Source organism: Trachinotus anak, unplaced genomic scaffold, assembly GCF_046630095.1.
Source record: "Trachinotus anak isolate AG129_WGS33_773 ecotype Australia unplaced genomic scaffold, CSIRO_AGI_Tana_v1 ptg000044l, whole genome shotgun sequence".
Classification (NCBI taxonomy): Eukaryota; Metazoa; Chordata; class Actinopteri; order Carangiformes; family Carangidae; genus Trachinotus; species Trachinotus anak.
In genome coordinates this window covers 570001-580960 of record NW_027273895.1, presented here as the reverse complement: position 1 = coordinate 580960, position 10960 = coordinate 570001, and the positions used below count along the sequence as shown (strand labels likewise).

General features: G+C 42.7%; 1 protein-coding gene across 2 annotated transcripts in view; it reads right to left on the bottom strand.

Moving 5' to 3' along the window:
• Positions 1-448: 448 nt before the first annotated feature.
• tmem74b (transmembrane protein 74B) overlaps positions 449-10960 on the bottom strand; it is a 14626-nt gene continuing 4114 nt past the window's right edge. The window contains exons 3-4 of one of the 2 annotated variants that reach the window (XR_011687311.1): positions 8543-9405; positions 449-6665 (exon numbers count right to left, since the gene is read on the bottom strand). Coding sequence is in view for 1 of the 2 variants with exons in the window: in XM_071473033.1 (XP_071329134.1) it covers positions 8779-9405 (627 nt within the window). In the remaining variant the exon portion in view is untranslated. Of the gene's footprint in view, positions 9406-10960 lie in introns of both variants that reach the window. The other variant, XM_071473033.1, reaches the window with a different exon arrangement.

The window sequence follows — 10960 nt, the reverse complement described above, 5'->3', positions numbered from 1 at the left end:
CCGCTCGTCGGATTGCCTGAATTGTGTTAATTCATTTTAACGCCTTAAGTCCTTTGAAATTAATCGCAATGATTAACGCGTTAATTTTGACAGCCCTATTTAAAACATGGTATTTAAACAAATTTACTTGCGGCCCACCGGCGGGCCGTGGACCACACTTTGAGAAACTCTGCTCTAAGAAAATTTTGAAATATGAAATACAAAAGAAGGAAATATCCTTCCAGAGCGAACAGCCCCGCCCACAAACTGTGGTTGCTATGGTGATGATGGTTGCCACAAAGCAGTAGCTATTAGGTGGTTGCTATGGTAATTTTAGAATGTTGCCGTGCTGGCTGTCTAACTGACAGGATCTGCAGTGAAAGGTTTCCGTGGCAACAAGTGTCTGCTTCCACTAGCTTCAAGAGTGTGTTGCGGCTGAACTGACATCACACAGAGAAACAGTCCGAGATTAAAAACAACAGCAAACAGAACTTTTTATTGGTCACCTGAACAAAATCATAGTTAAAAGTCAGCATGGCCGTTACACACACAGCTCCTCAGTCTGCACAGCGTCACACTAACAACATGCAGGATCACTGGCCTCCGGAGGCACGAAGCAGCGGCTTCACCTGTGAGCGGGGACCACAGGAAGAGACTCCTGCAGATGCTGACAGATATATTTACATCTGTTGTGTAGAGTGAGGACATCTCTTCAGTTCACTTATTGAACATCTCCAGACATTCATCCTTATTTGAGGAATGTTTATCACAAGTGGGATTTTATAGATTTGTGAAATGGAAATGAATAATTGTCACAAAGAAACATGGATCAGATTATGACAAGGTATCGTTCTAACAACAAACTACAGTTATACACTGTACACAAGTAACTGTGCTCTTCACATTTGGCAAAGCAGGGGTCTGTGCAGCTGAAGACTTTTCAATTAGACTTTGATTGTTCTTTAATCAGGAGGAAAAACACAACAAGATAAAACATTAGTAACAGATTATTCAACGTAGACTGAAATAAAAAAAATTTCTCTTCTCTTTTTGTTACTGATCTTTTCGAACTAAGTACAAATCACATAAAGTCTGTAAAACATGGCTTTAGATTTTGTGTAAGGGAAGACTTCGACCTGCAGAAGCTTCAGAGTCCATGTTTCTGTGGGAAGTAAACTGCTGCCTGAGGTCGTATTCACATCATCACAGGAAAACGCGGGTCTGTTGACCTTTGACCTGAGCTGCACTGCAGTCACCTGTGTTTCTGAATTTCCAGTTAGTTCAGACAGAGCACTGGCGCTGTGCTTGTATTGGCTGACTGGCTCCAGCTGTTTGTGGTACGCTTCACAATGATTGGCTCCTTCACAAGCTGTGTGGCCAGTAACATCCAATCATATTCACGCAGGAGTAAACTGCAGACATTACAACCTGACACTTCCTCAAACAGCAGAACCATTTCCACCAAATCTAACTGTAGTAACTGTTTAATGTAAACGGTCAATTTGAAATCACAGACTGTAAATAAAGATGGACGCAGACTCGGTGATAGTTTTATCATGAAGGAGGAAATGATCTCTAGAGACCAGAACAGTTTCTGTACCAGGCTGTAAACATGTTTCTTTCTGCTGTAAAGTCTGTGGGGACTGACTCACTGCTGGAGCCAGACTCTAGTGGTCATTAGAGGAACTGCAGCTGGTTGGAGGAGGGTGGTGCTGGTCTGAAATGAGGCACCACCAGGTGTCCTGAGATGGTAAATGCTGCACTGTTTTTCCACTGTGATGTGAATACACCTGAACCAGAGCAACTGTTTACAGGTTTCCTTCAGTTTGGCAGCTGGTCTGAGGACAGAAACATCTTTTTATAATTAAGACTCATTGTTTACACATTTTCACCAAAAAGAAGAGGATGACATTAAAAAGATTTTTGCCCAGATTTCACGTCTCAAACATCTGCAGTTCAGAAGAGAAAAAATCAAAAAGGCAAATGAGCTTGAATCATATTAAAACCCTGCCTGCCTCCTAACAGTCTCCAGACCCTGGTTTCCACGCAGGTTAAAGGGATATGTCACTTTTCTGCAGTAAAATTATTTCGGTCATATATCTACAGATACACTGGTTTCCTTATATGAACTCTGTAGTGCATCGACATTTCCACCAGCTGAGAGAAAAACTCATGAGGAGCGTTGCTCTTAAGTGATATATCCCTTCAATATTCATAATGCTGTTTGTCCTGTGCTAAACGTTACTTTCATTGTCATATATTGTTTCAAAAGACATCTTTGATTCACAGACAGACACACAACGACTTCCCCAGGCCACATATAACATTTTTTCTTACATTTCATAGACTTCATATGCATCATTTCCTTCTGGTTTATTAAAGCGATATTTCACCTGGACAGAGTAGTTTCTTTTTGTTTTTATATTTTACATTTAAATTAGAGAATTTTCTTTAAAGGTGACTGTGGATTCATTTCATTGCTTTAAACCCCCCCCCCCCTAAATATTCCACCTGTGTGAAATATTGCTTCATTAAATATACATCTTAAATATACCTCTGAACATTCAGACAGAATTAAAATAAGAGAACAGGAATGTTTCTACACGAGTTTGAATCGTGACTGTTTCACATGTGTGCGCGACACTTTGATCGTGATATTTCGTGACTCTGCTGCGATGGCGCCACCTCCTGCATTACGACATTAATTTGTACATTCATTGAGTCTCTGTGTAAAATGCTACTGCTGTGTTACATTTGTGCATATCTGTACATAAAGGGAACGTCCAGCTCCAGCCCGTGAGGGGGAGGGACAGTCGGCCTGTGTCTGGTGGTCGGTTCGATTCAGTTGAACGACTGAAGGATGTTGAGTATAAACGGATGTTTTTGTCTGTTTTCTGTGTTGTGGCTGATTTGATGTGAGCTTTGCAGCAGCAGCTTGTTTCCACTGGTCCCTCTGCTGCAGCAGGATGTGTAGTGATTAATGAGTTTCAGCTCAGGGTCAAAACCCTGCTCTCTGCTCAAGTGTCCTTGACTCAAGTACTGAATCCCAAGCAGCTGTGGGAACACTGTGCTGTGGCTGACCTCTGACCCCTGGCCCCTCGGTGTGGGGGGGGGTTGTGTTTGGAGGGGACACTCGTTTGCGTGACCGCAGAAGGTTAGAAAGAAAACAGAAACACAGACTGTGAGTTAAAGCGTTGCTGTCTTTGCTCCGCTGTTCACCTGCAGGTCTGTGGACAGGTGGCCGTCAACACCCTCAGAAGTTTACCCCACTCAGGTGTTAGATGCAGTTTAGCACATGAGCCTTTGGGGCAGTTGGGGCAGTTGGGGCAGTTGGGGCAGCGTGTCAGGGCAGGAAGTGTAAGGTCTGAATAAATGACAACATTTATGGAGACTGAACTTTATGGTTTTGTTGCTAGGCGACATCTTCAGGAGGAGGTTGGGGTGGATGGATGAATATGACCCAGGAGAGCGGTGTTCGATTCCCATGTGACAGGAGCAGTTTATGTTGTTTCTATTATCCATGACTGTTCACTGTTATTATAGTAACCATGACAACAAAGATCATCTCATGTTGAGGAAGAACTTATTTTAACCCAAATCACCATCTTTTCCTAAACCTAACCAAGACATGACTGTTATTATAGTAACCATGGTGATGAAGGTGGGGACTATGTCTCCCACTGTGGCGCCAAATAAAAATGAAAAAAAAAAAAAAATCAAATTCATATACTGAGGTTTCTGCATCAGTATAGTGGGACTGTTTCTCTGCTGTATCCTCTGCTGTCTCTGCTCTTCTCTGCCTCTGGTTCTTCACCTTCAGATGAGTTGTACTCTTTTATTCCCACACAGGCTGAATACGTCTCGTCACGTCCTCACAAGGACTTTCCATGACACCCGAGAACTGCTCCTCCAACAATCCCTGATATAAATAGACTATTTCTATGGTAACATCATCGCGCTGTCGGCAGAATAAAGATTGATTTTCTCTGTGTGTCTTTGTCCGAGGTGCTCGTGTTCGGTCTTGACATTCAAACATGTCACAGAGGAACAGAAACAGTTTCCCTCTCTTCAGATGCACCAGACTCATGTGTCCCCCCCCCTGTCTTCCTCTGATCTGTAGTAAACATTTATTCATGTGTTAAATTCATGTCTTCATGAGTTAGAGTTTATTTTCTGTCGACGTTTTCTCCCTAACAAGTAGTTTCTATAAAACCTGCCACCAGCTGTTGATTACAGTTCAGGGACTTTTAACATAAATAATGTTTCTATGTTTTCAGATTCAACCCTTTAATTCATTATTGTGCAGCAGCGCGACCTTTGTTGTTGCACCAGATAAAGCAGTGACAGTTTGTTTGCATGTCAGTGGATCTTTTCATCTACAGTAAATTCCCATCATCACATAAACGCAGCATCACACTAGAAGCAGCGAGTGTGTCCTGGAGCAGAGATGAGGAGCAGGCTGCAGAGGTCTGGTTAGCTCCCGTCTCTCTGCTCCAGCCAACAAAGGTTAAATGCTACTTCCCAGCACCTACAACCAGACTCTGATGTGTAAAATCAGTGGACAAAAGCCGTCCACAGTCTGTTTGCTCCGGACCTAAATCTATCGACCCATGAAACCAAACTGACTCTAAAAACCCTTTCAGACCTGTTTTCTTCCAGCTCTGTGCGTCCGACCTGTGTGAAGCCAACCAGCAACAACAATCCTTCCCTCTGTCACGTTGTGTTTCCCTCACTAATGAGACCGAAGAGAATCAGCTTCCATTTAAACCTTAAGCTGAGTCCAGTCGGTCTGTTGATTCTCGTCTTTTCGTTCCAGCCGCCTGGAGGCGAGAGGGGACACCTGACTGTGTCCTTCAAAGTATTTAGCTTCATGCAGAGTCACTCTCAGAGTCTCCCCCCTCAAGCTGAAAATCTCTCTCTTCAAGAATCACCTCACATCATCCAGTAACTCTGCTGCATCCTATTTCCTCTCCTCATCACCTCATCCCTCGTCTTCCCTCTCTCCCCTGCCTCTGTTCTTTTTCCTGACACATCTCTCCTACAAGTCAGAATGAAATCACAGGAACAGTTTGACTCGTTTGTTCCTTTACATATGTGACCATTCACAGACACTGGGCATGTGCGAGCCGGTGTAAACAGGAAGCAGATTGTCTACTCCGCAGTTGATTAGCTGCAGAAACGCAGTTATGGAGTTAAAACCCAGAACTGAGCTGAACAACAGCTGCTGCAGAGACAACAAGGTCAGTAACACTTTCATTCATTCTCCATGTTGTTTCACCACTGGTAGTCCGGGCTGATGAGAGCCAATCAGGAGCCAGCGTGGGTGTCTATGTCATCGTTTCCAAAGGTCTCTGTTTGTGTCCGTCCAGACTACAACACAACCTGGAGGTTTAGATGAACACGGGTCCAGCAGCGTTTCCACAGCAACCAGAGACAAGAGTTTTCTTACTCAAGGACACATCAGCAGAGACAAACAGGGATCGACCCTGTGACTGTAACATCACGAGGTTGACCTGCTGCACCACAGATTATAGATCAGTGCTGAACAATGAAAAATATTCCTGTTCCTGATCATATTTGTCATTTCTTTAACAAAGAAGTGACTGAATTCATGGTGAAATTAATTCTGAATGTCCTGTTAATAATCAATTACAATATAATTCACAGGCAGCTCTTTATATACTGTATATCTGCTACAGCTGCAACAATTAGTTGATAATTTGATCATCAATTTATTGTGATATCAGGTGAGATCACTATATCTGACATTAACTGATTAACCGACAAAGGAATAACTTAAATCTGAAATTAATTAGATCAGATTAATTAATCTGAAACTATTTTCATTATTATTATAATTTTTGAGCAAAAACAAGAACAAATCTGAAAAATTCAATCGTTCCAAGTTTAGGAATTTTGTGGATTTATAATTTTCTTTAAATATTTTTATATTCATTTGTTTATTTATTTATTTTATGGACAAATATCATTTCAAATATCTACTGAGTTGTTAGTTATTAAATTATTTTGAATGTTAACTATTGTTCATCTGTTGCTCAACGGCTCAGTTTCTCCTGACAGTTGTGTTTTGTTTGTTGTGAAGAATTTGTCGTTGAGTTGCTGCTGAGGTTAAAGAGCTGCTAACAGAAAGAAACTGGTCCAGCTGTGACAAGGTTTTCCAGTTTTGCATACCTACATTGTGTATTTGGTTTCTGAGCGTTAGCTTTTGCTGGTCCACTACATCCGACACATGTACACGTAGTATTTACAGTATATTTGTACTGTGAAATAAGAATGTGGTACATATTTTAATAAACAGCTTGAGATTAGCATGTGTGTGTTACATTAGACTGGTCCTCACAAGTACTGAGCCACAAACTGACTTTTGAGGACAACAGACTTATGAGGACATACATGTGTGTGTGTGTGTGTGTGTGTGTGTGTGTGTGTGTGTGTGTGTGTGTGGCTACATTACCCTTGGCTAATTTGCTCACAATACATACCCTTAATACATTAGCATAATAATATTTGCGTATACACAATTTACAGTGTGTGTTTACTCATTAAGGCATATTGTATCCTTACATGACATAAATAACATCTGTTTACATATGATACACATGAGTTGGCGCTGTGTTGTTAAAGGTTCATTCCAGTCAAAACCAGCTTCTTCTTCAGTCTAAGAGCTGCAGTCAGACGGAAAAAAGACTCAAAAACAGCTTGATGTTTGTTTTTTAAATGGATTACTTCCCATTGTTCAATCTTTTACACACTTCTTAAATACTTTTTGTGGATTTTATGGCCTGTTCAGTTTCAGGTTCCTTCAACTTTCAATCCATGGAAAGCAGAAAGTCACTGTAGGTGAAATTCAAGTTTTCTGATAACAGCAGTGACTGGCATGTAGCACAGGCAACTTTTAGGAATTTAAATGTCAGGCAAAATGACCATTCATATGATTTTTTCAAGTTTGGGAGAAGGAGCTGCTGTCGGTGGATATGTACTCGCAGCGTGACAGAGATCCACTCCCTGTGACTGTGGAAGGTGATGCCAGCAGAAACCGCTGATCAGTAAACAAGAGGCAACAGTTTTGATGCGGCTGAGACTCTGGATATGTGATGGGATCATTTTTGGTGTTTGTTATTTCATTGCAATGTTGGATTCACTAAAAGCAGCATTTCATGTATTAAAAAATGTAAATCATGGCCTTCAGCTGCCAGCAGTGAAAATAAGTGAGAGACTGGAGAGGAGCTGACTTTCACACCTTCAGTCTCTTCCATCTGTCTGAGAATCACCTTCAAACACATGTGATCCCCAGAAACTGATTTAAAGACACAGTCCATCTTTTCCTTCATCTCGTTCCTACTGTGATGAAACAGATACAAATCTTAAAAACTAAATCCAGAAGACGGTGGAGATGATAACTGACGAACAACATCAGAGCAGTGAGTGTGTGGACGAGCTCTTGAATTGCTGATGCGAGTGGTGCCGGTGCCTTGTGGGTAATGTGTGCCACACGCTCAACAGTGACTCATTTCACTTCTGCACCTCGCTCGTCCCCTCCTGCCTCTCTCTCTCTCTCTACGTCTCACTTCACAAAAGTTTCTTCTTGTTGGTTAATTAAAGCAGATTTTGCTTTTTTTCAGAAAAAAAACAATCAGCAAAATACTATCAAATGTTAAAGATGTATTAAGTAATTTTTGACCAGGAGGAGGCACAAATATCCAAATACATAACCTTACAGGTTAGCAGGTTAGCCCACTCACGGTGCTAACTTACTAACTGTTTTGCTAAATTTGTCAACTTTTAAGATCTGTAGTGAATAGGAGCAAATGTGGAGACTTATTGGTTAATGAGCAGAGGAATGTTGCTCACTCTGGTTGAGATGTTCTGGATTAACAGTGTAAAAAAGCACCAGAAACTAGCTGCTAGCTGTTAGCAGTTAGCCGTCCATTTGTTCCTAACCTCACCCTTTGTTGCTGTACGGTGTAATTATGGTTCCACACGGACTGATTCTGGGTTTTTTAGGTCTATAGATCTTTGTTTGTCAGAGTGTGTCCAGTGTGTGTTTGTTTTATGTTTTATCTTCTATACTGTTACTGTCCTTGAGTGTAAATGTCAAACCAGAGTCAAATGCGACTTTCAAAAATGTTGCCTCAGTTTATTTGTGCGACAGCTAGCATCACACCGTCCGTCCCACAGTCTTGTAGTGAACGTTATTTCCTGTCCTGTGACTGTGATGTTTACTAGATTCCCAGTGATGCTCACAGCAGCAGCACACGTCAGATATTTAATGACTGTGTCAGGATTAATCCTGTGATTAGGATTTAAAATATGGATTTCAATGTTGAACATCAGTAGTTTGGTGATAATTGAGAATCAACACCAGACTTTCTTAGTAAAGTATGAATCTTACTTCCTGCAGTGGCGACCAACCTCCACCTCTGTCAGACACAATGTGCTTGTCACTGTAAAACCCAGTCTCTGATTAACATACTAGGATTTATATTAGAGCTCTAACCTTTGATATACAACCATGCTCTTATCCACACGGCCTCAGGCTTACCTCTCATGTTCTACTGGATCGAGCCCCCTTTCGTTGTCATACATCCCCTGTGATTGGTTAGAATAAATATCCCATAATCTCGGTTTACGTTCATCCCAAATTGCTGGGTTGATCCAGCTGAAAGCCTTGTGCTCAAGATGTGCTTCTCCTGTCAGCACAAATGGGGGCCCTGCACCATTTTGCATCCCCATTTCATAGCTGAGGGCTCACTCAGAGGAAGGCAGCTCTCAAAGCAGCTAGTTGACTCCATGTGCGGACGAAGCAGCAGCAGCACTAGGAGGATTCCTGCTTGGTCCTGGTTCTGATTTAGAGTCCCGGCCCGGCCCTGGCTGTATGTTATTCCTCATCGCTTGATGTTCCACCAACAACTCCTCACCTCCGACCCCCCCCTCGCCTCCTCCCGCCTCTCCAGTTGCCAGCTGCTTCATCCTCAGGTTGATGGAGCCATAAGTCCTCTTGGGGCGAACAAACGCCGCCCTGCGTCGGTACATCTCGCCCCGGCAGATGGACACCATTAGCAGCACAGACAGGAACATCCCCCCCAGAGTCAGCAGGCCCAGGCCCGCGATGATGCACTTGTCCAGGTGGGAGCCCAGCTGGGCGTAGTACATCTCCAGCTTCTCCATCTGGCGGGCCGACACCGAGTCTGGGTCGACTTTGGCCTCTCGGGGGATGGTGTAGGCGATGACCACCAGGACGATCCCGCTCACCAGGAACACCAGGGCGAAGATGAAGCCGTAGTCTGCAGAGTGGTCGTCAGCGGGGTTGAACTCGGTGAAGTCCTGCCCGTCCTCCTGCCCACCACCTCCCTCCTCCTCATCATACGGCCGCGGGGAGAGCTCCTGATGCTGCTGCTGCTCCCCCTGACAGAAAGACAGACAGAGAGACAGAAAGAAAGAAAAGAGAAAAGGCAGAGAGAAAGCGAGAAAGAAAGAAGACAAATTGAATGAGGGAAAGAGGAAGATGAAAAAGGACAAATGAGGCGAGGATATGACCAAGAATAAACACAATATTGAGGAAGAAGTTAAAAAAATATATTTTAATTTTAAATAATGTCAGTAAGTCAATATCTCAGTGAACAGCATCAGACCAACAGTGTTTATTTGGATCAGTTATAACAAAAGACAACTTCAGTGTCAAGGGCCTCATAGTTGTAAAGAATACATCATACCAGAAGTTAAATGTTCAATGTCTTACAAAGCATTATTAGTTTCCCGTTGATGTTCTGCTGTCCTGTTTATTCTGTCCATCATTCTCTGTTTTAACTGAGATTGAGGGTGATCTGATATTTAGGATTTTGCTCTTCACCAGCACATTCACCAGCACATTCACCAACACATTCACCAACACATTCACCAGCACATTCACCAACACATTCACCAACACATTCACTGACATTCACCAACACGTTCACTGACATTCACCAACACATTCACTGACATTCACCAACACATTCACCAACACATTCACTGACATTCACCAACACATTCACTGACATTCACCAACACGTTCACTGACATTCACCAACACATTCACTGACATTCACCAACACATTCACCAACACATTCACCAACACATTCACTGACATTCACCAACACGTTCACCAACACATTCACCAACACATTCACCAACACATTCACCAACACATTCACTGACATTCACCAACACATTCACCAACACATTCACTGACATTCACCAACACATTCACCAACACATTCACTGACATTCACCAACACATTCACCAACACATTCACCAACACATTCACCAGCACATTCACCAACACATTCACCGACATTCACCAACACATTCACCAACACATTCACCAGCACATTCACCAACACATTCACTGACATTCACCAACACATTCACTGACATTCACCAACACATTCACCAACACATTCACCAACACATTCACCAACACATTCACCAGCACATTCACCAACACATTCACTGACATTCACCAACACATTCACTGACATTCACCAACACATTCACCAACACATTCACCAACACATTCACCAACACGTTCACCAACATATTCACCAGCACATTCACCAACACATTCACCAACACGTTCACCAACACATTCACCAACACGTTCACCAACACATTCACCAACACATTCACTGACATTCACCAACACATTCACTGACATTCACCAACACGTTCACCAACACGTTCACCAACACATTCACCAACACATTCACTGACATTCACCAACACATTCACCAACACGTTCACCAACACGTTCACCAACACGTTCACTGACATTCACCAGCACATTCACCAACACATTCACCAACACATTCACCGACATTCACCAACACATTCACCAACACGTTCACCAACACATTCACTGACATTCACCAACACATTCACCAACACATTCACCAGCACATTCACCAACACATTCACCA